Genomic DNA, 13,201 nt, shown 5'->3' on the forward strand with positions numbered 1-13,201 from the left:
AAGTTCACCGCGAAAAATTGGTCGACCCACAGGAGGTGTTTAACTTTTACTATTAAAAGCTGAAAAAGTTTATTATAAGATGGTACACCTAGGTTCCATATTAAAATGTCTGATTAAAGTATATTCTAGATTTAAAAAGTTGGTTAATTTACGAAGTAACCAGAATCCCTTAAATCAGGAACTTCTCTTTAAAATTCATTTCATTAAGAAATTGTCATTTTTTAGCAAGACCAGTAGACGAGGAGCTGCGGACAAAACTTCAAAAAGATGCAATAGCAGAATGGTTTAACTAGTGACGATTAATTATCTTTACTTTAATTGCGTTGCTGGAGAATACTTTATTTGTAAAACGTTCGAATTTATGCACCATATTGTTGCTATAGACTAATCATTTCAAATATATTCGATTTTTTACAACCACCTGATGAAGCACTAGAGCGTACTTTCCAATCCAATCCCCCTTTCAATAAGAACTTTACATAATATAAAGTTTCGTATATTGCGACATTTATTTCTGCCTGTTTATACCTTGTGTACCTTTTGTAATTAATGAAGAAGAATTAGTTGAACATAAATCTTTAAGCGCTGGTGTGGATATAAATGAACTTGCAGGAAAGTTGCAGGTTGTCCAATGTATGAAGTGTTTAAGCAGCAGCCTGGTTGGTGAAGTTGAAGCCGGTGTCAATGCCATGTATGTAATTACTAGTCTTACACAAAACAACAAATAGACCATTTTCTACTTGTATGCGCATCTGGATATAGCTTTGCGCCGCTGTTTATTACAATATGTAAATATATCTGCAGTCGTGTATTAGTCGTTGGTATTTTTCAGCGTGTTGTCAATAAAAAACTTAAATCAAGTTTGACGATTTTTCATTCACTGCTTTGAAAAAAGGTGTTTACGGTCCTATTCTGATTGCATTTTTTGTCTAATATTTATTTGTCGTTCAATCTCACAAACTATAATTAACGTGTTAAGAATTATTTTTTTGAAAAGAAAAAAAATGCGCAACTTTCCACAAAATGTTAAGAAATCTGTTTTTTGTTGCTTTCTTCGATCAACGATTCTATTCTTGGTTAATAGGCCTACCGATATTTTATTTTGCAAAGATCTCTACAAAAAGTATTTGTAGTTCGGATTAAACTTGGGTAAAACTTCGGTTTCGGGTAAACCGATTTCGGTAACCTCTTTTTCGCAAATGGCGGTCGTTGATTTTCCTTACCTGGCTTACAGACTGTATCATGCCTATGTTGAAATATCATCATTGGAATGTTCACCGACGAACGTTAAGGTTTAAGAAAATCTTTAAATTTATTTAAGATTCTTTACTTAAAGAATAATTTAACTCCAAAAATTAGTTGCAATACAGTCGTTATAAAATGTGTATACGCAAGAAAACGTTCCACGTGTAAACGCAAAAGCCAACACACATCTTCAATTAAATGTACAAGATCTTTCACAAATAATAATCTGCGTTTTGTTTTTATTTCTTGGAGCATAAATTCCACGCGAACACTCATCGCGCGTTGATTACTTCTGCCCTTTCTTAATTTACTTCAATACCAACCACACGGCAACCAAAGCAAATATTGCACAGCTAGTCGGCTGGAAGAAGGTGTGTTGGTGTTTTTAATCGACATTTTTTAAATGCTTACAGTTTTATGGTTAAATTATTTGAACAGTCATTTGTGATACAAACCGTAGGAATAGAACGATTAGTTTCAATCTTTAAAATTAGTTCGCTGCAAAACAGCGTCAGAAGTTACCAAAACAGTAAAATTCAAAAAATATAATTTTTGAATTTAAATTGCTGGTAAACTGGTCATGTAGACATTTCTAAGTTTCTTTAAGAGTTGTTGTTAAAAGCTGAAATTTAAGATTTAGCTTTGAGTGTTTTCTTGATTTCATTGCAATAGTTTGGTCTGACGCAAATAGGTAAGTGCCAAATATAAACCTTTTAAGAAACGCAAACATTCATGTAAATATATTTTCTAGTTATCATGAGAAAATGATAAATGAAAAAGTTCAAATCGATCAAGGATTTGTGGCCGAGTACCAGGTCGTGTTTGAACTTGAACATAACTTAAGTTAGAATTCATTTTTAAAATATCGATGGAAACAATTTTCTAATTGATGTTCAAATCACCTTCGACTCATTTTAATGTTCAATTCAAGATTACGTCAGTATTTTCTGAAAACTATCTAATCTAAGCAAGGCATTAAAATTCAGTGTTGTTTGAGCTTTGGGCTGATTTCGACCTCAAACAAAGAAGTGTTTTTTTTGTTTAAAATTGACGCTTTTCTATTAAAATGAAATTTATATCGACGCACAAGTACTTTGCATTACAGTTCCCATCGCAGAGTTGAACAGTTTGAACAAAGACATGGGGGACTTGGCTTACGGAATACCTGTGCTGTATATCCTTGCGTCTGTTGTTGTAGCTTTTTGCCTGCTGCTATGTAAGTTCAATCCGTGCTCAGAGAAAAGTTCACCGCGAAAAATTGGTCGACCCACAGGAGGTGTTTAACTTTTACTATTAAAAGCTGAAAAAGTTTATTATAAGATGGTACACCTAGGTTCCATATTAAAATGTCTGATTAAAGTATATTCTAGATTTAAAAAGTTGGTTAATTTACGAAGTAACCAGAATCCCTTAAATCAGGAACTTCTCTTTAAAATTCATTTCATTAAGAAATTGTCATTTTTTAGCAAGACCAGTAGACGAGGAGCTGCGGACAAAACTTCAAAAAGATGCAATAGCAGAATGGTTTAACTAGTGACGATTAATTATCTTTACTTTAATTGCGTTGCTGGAGAATACTTTATTTGTAAAACGTTTGAATTTCTGCACCATATTGTTGCTATAGACTAATCATTTCAAATATGTTCGATTTTTTACAACCACCTGATGAAGCACTAGAGCGTACTTTTCAATCCAATCCCCCTTTCAATAAGAACTTTACATAATATAAAGTTTCGTATATTGCGACATTTATTTCTGCCTGTTTATACCTTGTGTACCTTTTGTAATTAATGAAGAAGAATTAGTTGAACATAAATCTATAAGCGCTGGTGTGGATATAAATGAACTTGCAGGAAAGTTGCAGGTTGTCCAATGTATGACGTGTTTAAGCAGCAGCCTGGCTGGTGAAGTTGAAGCCGGTGTCAATGCCATGTATGTAATTACTAGTCTTACACAAAACCACAAATAGACCATTTTCTACTTGTCTGTGCATCTGGATATGGCTTTGCACCGCTTTTCATTACAATATGTAAATATATCTGCAGTCGTGTATTAGTCGTTGGTATTTTTCAGCGTGTTGTCAATAAAAAACTTAAATCAAGTTTGGAGATTTTTCATTCAATGTTTTAATAAGAAGAGTTATTTACGGTTTTATTCTGATTGCGTTTTTGTTGATTTTCCTTACCTGGCCTTCAGGCTGTATCATGCCTATGTTGAAATAACATCATGGAAATGTTCACCGACGAACGTTAAGGTTAAAGAAGATTAATCTAATTTTATTTGAGTTGATTTATTTATATACAAATTTATTTAAGATTCTTTACTTAAATTTAATTTAAGTTTAACAACATTTGGTTCGTTACAACGACGCATCCGATCGTTCCGAAAAGACCGACGCTGAGTTGATTGAAATTATTAACTTAAACAAAACAACGTCCCAGCTTTTTACAAAATATTTATAAATCTTTGCGAGCTTCTACAACTGCTGTGTAATGAGCAATCACTTTTTCTTTCGCAAACGTCTCTGTAGAAGTTGGCGTAGGATGGTTAAAATGTAATAAGGTGGTTATTTCGCTGGAACGATCGCCACGGACACGACAACTTCAGAATCGAGTTTCTGTTATCTTAGTTTTTTATTATTATTATTATTATATTTATTATCCTTGCGACTGTCGTTACAGCCTTTTGCCTGCTGCTATGTAAGTTTAATCCATGCTCTGAAAATAGTCCACCAGAAGAAATTGTTCGACTCGAAGGAGGTATTTAACTTTTACTATAACAAGCTGAAAAATATTATTAAAAAGTTGATTGATTCAGATTGAAATTATAACTCTTACAGGTCCATTTAAAACGTTTCACTTAAGTATATTCTAGAATTAAAATGTTGGTTATTTTACCAAATAATCAGTTTTCCTTAAATCGTAGACTTCTTTTCAAATTTATTTTCATTGAAATATTGTCATTTTTCAGAAACAGATGAACAGCTAAATAGAAGATTAGGTGAAGAGGCGATGCAGGAATTGATAAACTTATATAAATAATTATCTTTACTTTAATCTCCTTGTTGATGGATACTTGATTTGTGATGCGTCTAAATTTGTGCAGAACATTATTGCTTTAGAGTAATTATTTGAAATATGTTCGATTTTTTACCACCAAGTGATGAAACACCCGAGCTTTTCAATAAACTTGGTTAAACTTTTAATTTGTTGTTTTGTTCCTGTTTTGCCAGTTTTGCCTCACCTGAACATTGTCTCAATAGCCTTGGCTTTTAAAAACGCTTTTGTGCTTCGTCGGTATCGTTTATGTTATAATAAAAGTCGTTACTCTTTTTCTCTTCTACACAAATTTTACTTCTCTTTAGGCTATTTTCGAATTCTAAAACCAATTTTTGAAATTTGTTGAAACAAAGTTCATTTCAAAAATGAATAAAAAAACTTTTTCAAGACATTTTCATTGTTAAATTTATTTTTGTCAAGACGAAGAATCAAAATTCGAAATCTAATTTCATCAACTGTTGTGGTCTTAAGTCACTCTTAGCTGCCTGGTGCTGTAATGCTATGGATCCCCGTTTGAAAAAAATATTCTTTTGCCAGAACATGCCTTCCTAAGCCAACCTTTGTCAAATAGAACGAGTAACATTAAATCGAACTGATTCAGTTCCATCTGGATCATTTTTGTCCGATTTAAATGAATCTCTCGATATAAATTAAATCGTCCTGCTTTCCAGACCAGAACAAATTAGGATTTGAGCGTCCAGCATTGAAACATTTAGTTAAATTCACTGAAAAGAGCTCGGTTTCCAAAGTTAATAACTTGTAAAGGGTAGTTTTGCGTTCAAAAAAACAACTTTGGTTTGTTTATTATAAAGAGGCGTTTAACTTTTCGGTTTGCACGTTGTCTAGCCTGGTGCATATGGTCGTGCCACTCCCACTCTGCTCTATGAGTATGACACAATAGACAGAAGCCTATTACATCACCACAATGGCAATTTATACATTTTGTTTCGTCTATAAAATTGGAAATCTCCCTAAAACCAGGTTACATTGATTTTACTTAATTAATTTACCAAAGAATGTCGGTCGACAATTGCTTAAAATTCCGATTTAATGTAAATGTTGGCTTGGGAAAGCGTGTTCTACTTATTGCTTTACAAACGGCTCTGCACGTAATACTATCTTACCCTGCAGGCTGAAAGAGAGATAGTTTTAAAATGTAGTTCCATGGAAATTGTTGTGCAGTGTATGTACATGCAAATATTAATCCAGACATAACGCAAAAGCCAGCACACGACGCCAAATCAATGTACAAGGTCTGTCACGAATAATTACCTGCGCCTTCGAGCATAAATTCCACGCCTTTCGTAAGACGCGTTGATTACTTGTGTGCTACAGAATGTATCTCACTTCCGACAACTCAACAAGAAAACAAACTGAAAGCTGGTTTGGAAGATGGTCCAACAGGGATTTCAAAATGTTTACAGTTTCATCAGCATTAGAAGTTACCAAAAAACTAAAAATCAAATAATATATGTTTCTAGGGTAAATTGCTTGTAAACTTGTCATGTAGACATTTCTAATTTTTTTAAGAGTTGTCATTAAAAGTTACTTCTTAGAGTTCAGCTGCTTTCATGTACATTTTCATCAGACTCAGATATATATTTTATGTGATAAAATTAAACGCACTTGTTCATGGGTAACGTTTCGATTTTTCTTATATCGTAGCACGTTTTTCATTTACTTAATTACAAGGGTTAAGTGTTGTAAGATATAACTGCCCGCATGCCTTCTGCTGATCAAGCATCACCCAAACAAACCGAAGATACGGTGGCATCAGTCTCATCTGAAGACCTTTCAATTCTGTCAACTTCGTATCAAACGTCATCTCCGCCGCCAAGTAACATTACGTAAAATGTCACGTAGAGTTTGTCACTCATGACGTACTTCATAAAACATAAGAAATATTTAAATTTGAGTTTAACACCGCACTTTTGTCTTAAAAACGTTGTTGACGTCGTTCAGTTGAAATTGAATAAAAATTGCCCAAACAGTTGTTGTTATTAACCTTTATTATTCAATATTTTGTATTGAAAAAAAAATAGTAAATTGTAAAGATGAGTAATATTTTGAAGATAATGTTTTGACATGAACAGTTTTGTTTCGGTCATTGCGTCATATAAATATTTGTATTGAAATAAATTTCAAGAGAAACAACCCTTCATGACGTGATCATCATCAGGAGTTTGAAACCGCACTTGACTGAAGTGATTATGAATGAATGAAAGTTGTTTTGTTGTCGTGAAATATTTTTAGTGATTTTTCAGGCACCGAAAGACCATGCGGTGCCATTGTTCATCATTTATTGGAATATCCCCTGAAATGCCGGGATTTCTATTTACAAGAAGGTGACGTAAGCTTAGTTATTTCAAACCTTTGATATAAACGTATGTGTAGGCCTACAGACAAGAAAAGAACTTAACCTACTCTGTTTACTAATTGTCTGCATAACACGAGCCAAATAAGAAGTGTCTGAACTTTCAAGAAACTATTAAACACATAAACTCTAAACATTTTATTATTTTTGCATTGTCAAGTTGGATGGTGGCAGGAAGAAATCAGTCTCAATATTTTTTTTGTGGTGTGCGCCATTGTGTGTCTGTTCATTGCGAAGAACCTATTCAACGACACAACAATTTACATGGGAGATGGACGTGGAGGTATGCAAAGTTTATTGTCAGATGCATAACTCGAGCTTAATCGTCCGAGTGCATTAACAAACACAAGCCTGACAAGGACGAAAAACACCGTTCTCTTTTACTCCACAGTAGAAGATGGAATAGACGATGTGGAAGTTGGCGTCATAGAACAAAGCGACGCAATGGATGGTCGGTAGAATGAAATTTCAGCCTTTACAACTTTACCCTCATTTACAATAACATTGTCATATGTGTATGACCTTGTTGTGTATGACACATGTATGACACGATATTTTAAAAACATACTTTTTTCAGATTATGAAGAGGACTATATAGTAGCTGGAGTTGAAGACCGACAATCTTTAGCAATTAGAAGTGACGACGAATCAATTCAAGGTACCGTTTGTATTTGATTAGGAATTCGCCTTAAATAACAAGAAAATTAGTCAAAGAACAAACACAAGATCACGCTTGCAATAAAACGCGCACGATTTCTTAAAAATTTGAAAAAGAATTCTAAAACACCTACAACTTGATAGCAGATAAAAAGCTGTGGCAGAAAAAATTAAATCGAAGCCTTTCGCTCCGTTCAAACGCGTTACTTCAATAGTTTCGTCATAAGAAAGAAAATGTTGAAAGAAACTTTAAATTTAACAGTCACTAAATTTAACAGTCACTAAATTTAACAGCCATTAAGTTTAACAGTCACTTTTCACAGTAACGCAATTATCAAAATCTTTCTACTATTTTATTAGACATTCGACGAGAAAACGTAGTGCACGCGTTGGTGCATAGAGATAACGATCATGATGGAAATGAAGGTATGGTGTGTTTTATTTTAGTATTTCATGTACTTTAGTTTTACGATTATAACTTGCAGTTTTCACAAGAAACAATGAACTGTTTGTTTCAGCAACATAAGCAGATATATCTCGGCCAAGTTTAAACAAGCATTTTATCAAAACAATTTTTTTGAAATTGACAAGAACGAAGACAACGCGCCACAGCGGGAGCAGGCAACTCACGACGGTATCAGGAGACTGAAGTTTAGTCAAAAATCCGAAACATCATTTCTTACGTCATCAACAAATTGCATGTATATGTTTTTGGAAGAATATGGAAGAACCGGAACAGTTGAATTATCGTTTTCTTTTGTTTACAATGGGCAACCATCTATTAAGGAATTCTTAACTCTATTATCTGTTCATTTGAAAGTTTTTTTTTGATTAATTTGTGTCTATTTAGAACGTTGATAATTTAATCATTGAAGGCTTTTGTTTATAATGTGTTAATTTTTCTGCACCATCTGATTTTTCACCATTGATGGGATGGCATGGGATGGGATGGGATGGGACAGGCATGAATTGCTATGGGATGGGATGGGATGGGACAGAAAAAATGTCCCATGGACAAGCCTGGAAATATCACAAAAAACTACAAAACAAAAGCAAATAAAATTGTACGTCTGTCGGTAGCGAAAAAGGTAGCGAAGTTGTCTGGGGCTCGAGTGATGAGAAATCATCGCCGGGTTGAACTCGCGCAAAGACTTTGCTCAGTATCAGGATGAAGATCGTGGTAGCGAAGAGTTGTTAATATCGGATAATTTGTTTTAGGCACACTTTGAAGTACGTTTAAGTTTTCACAATGCAGCAGGTGTGTCAACTGATGGCATCAATGAACATCATATAAACATAGGCTTTCACCAAATCAATGATGTTTGGGATGAAACAAATATCTTACGATAATAAAGCGTTTAATGTGTTGGGTAGAATTATTTCAAATGAATGAAAATTAGACATAAATAAATGAAGAAATTTAAATACGTTTTGGAACCAAGTTTGCTTCTGGGCCGTTACCGGTCAATGTACGGTCAAACTTAATAAAATCAACATTATGCTGTAACTTGTGACATCAGGAAAACCAATTGTTTAAGCAAAGAAATCATTGACGGGTGACCCCATGGGGATCATTAGAAATCGCATTGCAGTGTGAGTGAGACTTTTCTTATATGAATTGTATCTTTTATTGCAAACTCAACAAGCGTTTAAAGCACCATTAATTACCTCATAGTGGGATATTGCACACATCATTAATTTTTCAAACTGTACAGCGACAGCGAAATATAGATTTAAAGCGGTCGCAGAACAATCGTCTTTCTCGCACATCAAAGCATTCATCTTGGCGACAATCCAATCCATTGTACATCCACACGCAAACGTTCCACTTGTAAACGCAAAAGCCAACGCACATCTTCAATTGAATGTACAAGATCTTTCACAAATAATTATTTGAGAAGCCTTGACGAAGTTCTTCACTAAACCCAGTTTTATGTGCAACGGTGGGAAAAAAATCTTACTTGATTCAACAAGTGGTGGATGTAGAACGTTTTTCTCACCTGGAGTCGATGATTGACGGGGAGGTCAGTCTTTCTTGATTTAGTGGGAATCTTCCGCTCGACTATCCCATTCACAAAGAAAACAGCAGTACTTAGTATAACCTAGCTGCACACCCATAACAAGAGCTACTACCTTTAAGTCACCACACAGCTGCCATTGATGTTGGTCATACTTTATGCATCTTAGAAGTTGCTTTATGTCGTCATATGTCTCCTTCATACGAACTGCGTAACCCACTGGGATTGATGGCATGCTGTTTCCATTATGCAGTAAAACGGCCAAGACAATAATATGAATAGACACGTCATCTACCTTCCAACAAATATATTAAGTGCCCAACTCTATCTGACCGATGCAAGCTACAACAGATAAACGCACGCTGTTTTCCGCGTCAGCAAGTAAAGCACATTTTGGCATGGTGCCATATCTCAAAAACTAGAACTAATCAATAAATTTAAAGTTGATATTCGTGATCAGCCAAATTAGCCAAGATTGACTGCATTCGTTTAAGAAGCAATGTTGACCAGTGTAATCTGCGTTTTGTTTTTATTTCTTCGAGCATAAATTCCACGCGAATGCTCATCGCGCGTTGATTACTTCTGTATTTTCTTAATTTAAGTCGGTTGGAAGATAACACGGTGTTGTCTTAACCAGTGTTTTTGAACGTTTACAGTTTTGTAATTAAATAATTTCTAACAGCCATTTGTCTTACAAACCGAAGATAGGCAACTATTAGCTGATGTTTAGAGCTGACCTCTGAAGGTTTATCTGACGACACTACAATATTAACTATTACTATTAACGATTAAACATTTTATAGCTTATAGCTAACATTCTATTATGTTGTGGTATGGAGGATTTGAACTTGTCTAATTACAAAGGTGAAATGTTGTAGAATATAACTGCCAGCATGCATTCCGCTGATCAATCATCACCCAAAGAACCCGAAGAAGCGTCTGCATCAAGATCACTTGAAAGGCCGACATTCATATCAACCATTACCACTGAAACGTTTTATCCACTGCCAGGTATGATGACGTGTTTCATAACACGAAGAAATTAACATGATATTATCCAATAATTATTTTGCCTTTGAAATGGTTGTTTGATTGCAAAAGCATGACACATCATTTTCCGTAAACAATCACTGTAATATGCAGATGTTTTTATACTAAATGCTATGAAATAAAATATTAGGTCAGGTAAATATGTAATAGTTTAATGATGGTTCGGTACGATCAGTTTCGAACCTTTCCAGGACGATTTTTTGCATCAGATTTGTTTTTGTATCAGATAGAGACGTTTCTTTTGGCAAATTAAATTTTACGATTAAAGAAAGACAATTCGTCATTAAGGGGTTATTTTCGTTATAGGTTTGAAAACTTGTATCATTAAATCTTTTTGTTGCTTTCAAAAACTTTTGCTGATCTTCAGATGGAGAAACTTGTCAGAGCTTCATCGGTGGTTCACCGGGGAACCCCACTCCGTGCTCGTTCTTTGAGTCATTTAAAGGTGACATTAACTCAATTATTTCAAACTTTGTCGCTTGTGTATATAGACACATAACAGAGGAATTGCAGAAGAATCTAGTTCTTTAAATGACTGAAGAAAATGAAACAAATTGGGCAGGTTTTTGACTTCATTAGTTTTAAAATTCACAAAGTATTCCAAGTTTTGTTGTTTTGCTTTTAAGATGTCGAATGGCACGACAGTGTTGATTTTAAAATACTTCTTGTTGTTGGAGCGTTGATCGGACTAGGATTTCTAGCATATTTAATTCACATCATCAGAACTGCTATTAAAGGTTGTGATCAAGATGAACATGCACGTATGTAACGTTAGTTATGTTACCAGCATATATACTTGCACTGAAATATCCGATTGCGCGTGTACGACGGGGTGTACCAAGAAAGGATTAGAATATATTTCGTTTTATAGAACATCGAAAACACGACGAGGAAATGAGGGTGGAAGAACAAATCCGTTCACTAGAAGGTTGGAAAAAGTCAGTTCAAGTCTTAAACTATCAACCGCATTTACAATTATCGCGTTAGGATCGGATAACTTTACTTTTAAGCACCCTTTTCTACAAAACGATACTTTTCAGCTGTTGGTGAAAGCCATGTAATAGCTGAGGTTGAAGACCAACAATCTACTAATCTGTATATCTATCTATCTATAATCTTAAACTTCACGTTTGAAATTATAATCTCCAATTTGTTTACATCACAAAGTAAATCTGAAGGATCTGCTTTTATAAACAAAGAAAGCAAAAGTTAGATTTAAACAATATTGGAAATTACTTTGTCATCATTTTAGAAAGTCGACGAGAAATCGTAGTGCACGCGTTGGTGCATAGAGATCATGATGAAAATGAAGGTACGGAGCTTTATGTAAGATTTCATGTACTTTAGTTTTACGATCATAACTTGCAGTTTTCACAAGAAACAATGAACTGTTTGTTTTAGCAACATAAGCATACAGTCGACTCCGCTTAATTCGGACACTTTGGTTCCGCTCACTTTTGGCCGAATTAAGCGGAGAAACGGCTTTGTCCGAATTAAGCGGGAAGTCAATTGTTCGTTTCATGGTCATGCGTAAAGGCAAAAAATGCATTTAAAATACTGTACTGTTGCGTAATAAACGAATTGCAGCTGTGCTATACTGCAGTAACTGGCACTGATCGCATAAAACGTCTTCGTTTACTTTAGTGAGCAATTTCACTTTTTGTGCTAAACTTTTCTGTACAATTTTGTCCTACAAGATGGACGCAATTGTACCAAAGTAAAAGCGACTATGAAGCTGGCAAGGCCTTATATGAGTTCATTGTCGATTGTTACTGCATCGATCGTCATTGTTTCACCATAATCACTCATAATGCAATTGCATCTTGTCTTAAAACGAACGAAGTACTGTTTATTGTGTCATAACCTAACGATGGAATTGCGAACCTGTGTCCGAATTAAGCGGAGAATTGTCCGAATTAACAGGATTTTTTTACGTTCAATTTTTACTTTTGTTCCGTTCCCGAGCATTTTAGCCGAATAAAGCGGTTGTCCGGGTTATCCGGTGTCCGAATTAAGCGGATTCGACTGTATATATCTAGGCCGAGTTTAAACAAGCATTTTATCAAAACGATTTTTTTGAAATTGATGAGAACGAAGAAAACGCGCCACAGCGGGTGCAAGCGGCTCACCAAGGTATCAGGAGACTGAAGTTTAGTCAAAAATCTGAAACTTCATTCCTTACGTCATCAACAGATTGCATATTTGTGCTTTTGGAAGAATGTGGAAAAGCAGACAAGTTAAATTATCGTTTTCTTTTGTTTACAATGGGCAACCAACTATTAAGGGATTCTTAACTCTAATATCTGTTCATTTGAAAGTTTTTTTTTTGATTAATTTGTGTCTATTTAGAACGTTGCTAATCATTGAAAGCTTTTGTTTATAATGTGTTAATTTTTCTGCACCATCTTTGTTTTCGTAGTTACCACTTGCATATAATCATTTTGCACAACTTTATCATGAAGATTTGCGGAATTAATCTACTTCTTTGCTTCCGTATTTTAAAAATATACCATCCATGAATGCGAAGTGGAATAATTAATATTTTCCAGTTGTATCATTTCGAGGGTTTTATTTCAACTAATTCAAAGTCCAACCACCAATGTCTGGTTAACTTCAAGGTGTCGTAAAAGTAATTTCCAGTTCGTGAATATGTGAGTGAGGTTGGATTCTTTGTGGAGAAATCTTTGTAAAACCATTGACCAAGTTACCATTCTAGCTTTAGATGGATCTTGTGAACAGTTTCAATTTCGGGAAATATCACAAAAAACTACAAAACAAAAGCAAATAAAATTGTACGT

General features: G+C 34.6%; 2 protein-coding genes and 1 long non-coding RNA gene across 7 annotated transcripts; all 3 read left to right on the forward strand.

Annotated features, from left to right (window-relative positions):
• The first annotated feature begins 1,532 nt into the window (after nt 1–1,532).
• Nucleotides 1,533–4,576, forward strand: LOC143452580 (uncharacterized). Its single transcript, XR_013115062.1, has 4 exons — nt 1,533–1,616; nt 2,351–2,420; nt 3,904–4,004; nt 4,216–4,576. It is a non-coding gene; the product is annotated as an uncharacterized LOC143452580 (long non-coding RNA).
• Nucleotides 4,577–5,973: 1,397 nt separating this feature from the next.
• Nucleotides 5,974–8,250, forward strand: LOC143453324 (uncharacterized). Of its 3 annotated transcripts, none has more exons than XM_076954606.1 (7): nt 5,974–6,141; nt 6,569–6,649; nt 6,839–6,961; nt 7,070–7,129; nt 7,256–7,336; nt 7,696–7,761; nt 7,927–8,250. In XM_076954606.1, the coding sequence occupies exons 1-7, from the start codon at nt 6,027–6,029 to the stop codon at nt 7,989–7,991; spliced, it is 591 nt and encodes a 196-aa protein (XP_076810721.1). In that variant the 5' UTR covers nt 5,974–6,026; the 3' UTR covers nt 7,992–8,250. The 3 variants fall into 3 exon arrangements, with proteins under 3 accessions (XP_076810721.1, XP_076810722.1, XP_076810723.1); XM_076954607.1 differs by having other exon boundaries at nt 7,073–7,129; XM_076954608.1 differs by having other exon boundaries at nt 7,854–7,993.
• Nucleotides 8,251–9,989: 1,739 nt separating this feature from the next.
• Nucleotides 9,990–12,921, forward strand: LOC143453326 (uncharacterized). 3 transcript variants are annotated; one of them, XM_076954610.1, is made up of 7 exons: nt 9,990–10,098; nt 10,232–10,364; nt 10,771–10,848; nt 11,030–11,164; nt 11,275–11,331; nt 11,656–11,715; nt 12,494–12,921. In XM_076954610.1, the coding sequence occupies exons 2-7, from the start codon at nt 10,247–10,249 to the stop codon at nt 12,556–12,558; spliced, it is 513 nt and encodes a 170-aa protein (XP_076810725.1). In that variant the 5' UTR covers nt 9,990–10,098; nt 10,232–10,246; the 3' UTR covers nt 12,559–12,921. The 3 variants fall into 3 exon arrangements, with proteins under 3 accessions (XP_076810725.1, XP_076810727.1, XP_076810724.1); XM_076954612.1 differs by lacking the exon at nt 9,990–10,098 and having other exon boundaries at nt 10,163–10,364; nt 11,275–11,341; XM_076954609.1 differs by lacking the exon at nt 9,990–10,098 and having other exon boundaries at nt 10,163–10,364.
• Nucleotides 12,922–13,201: the final 280 nt, after the last annotated feature.

Source organism: Clavelina lepadiformis, chromosome 4 (genome assembly GCF_947623445.1).
Source record: "Clavelina lepadiformis chromosome 4, kaClaLepa1.1, whole genome shotgun sequence".
Lineage (NCBI taxonomy): Eukaryota > Metazoa > Chordata > Ascidiacea > Aplousobranchia > Clavelinidae > Clavelina > Clavelina lepadiformis.

What these genes read in the sequence shown, in the direction of transcription:
- LOC143453326 (XM_076954610.1), top strand. Translation starts at nt 10,247, where the DNA reads ATGCATTCCGCTGATCAATCATCACCCAAAGAACCCGAAGAAGCGTCT. An exon ending in AACGTTTTATCCACTGCCAG is followed by an intron (nt 10,365 to 10,770) that starts GTATGATGACGT and finishes GCTGATCTTCAG; the next exon opens with ATGGAGAAACTTGTCAGAGC. An exon ending in AGATCATGATGAAAATGAAG is followed by an intron (nt 11,716 to 12,493) that starts GTACGGAGCTTT and finishes GAAATTGATGAG; the next exon opens with AACGAAGAAAACGCGCCACA.
- LOC143453324 (XM_076954606.1), top strand. Translation starts at nt 6,027, where the DNA reads ATGCCTTCTGCTGATCAAGCATCACCCAAACAAACCGAAGATACGGTG. An exon ending in AACGTCATCTCCGCCGCCAA is followed by an intron (nt 6,142 to 6,568) that starts GTAACATTACGT and finishes GTGATTTTTCAG; the next exon opens with GCACCGAAAGACCATGCGGT. An exon ending in GGATTTCTATTTACAAGAAG is followed by an intron (nt 6,650 to 6,838) that starts GTGACGTAAGCT and finishes TGCATTGTCAAG; the next exon opens with TTGGATGGTGGCAGGAAGAA.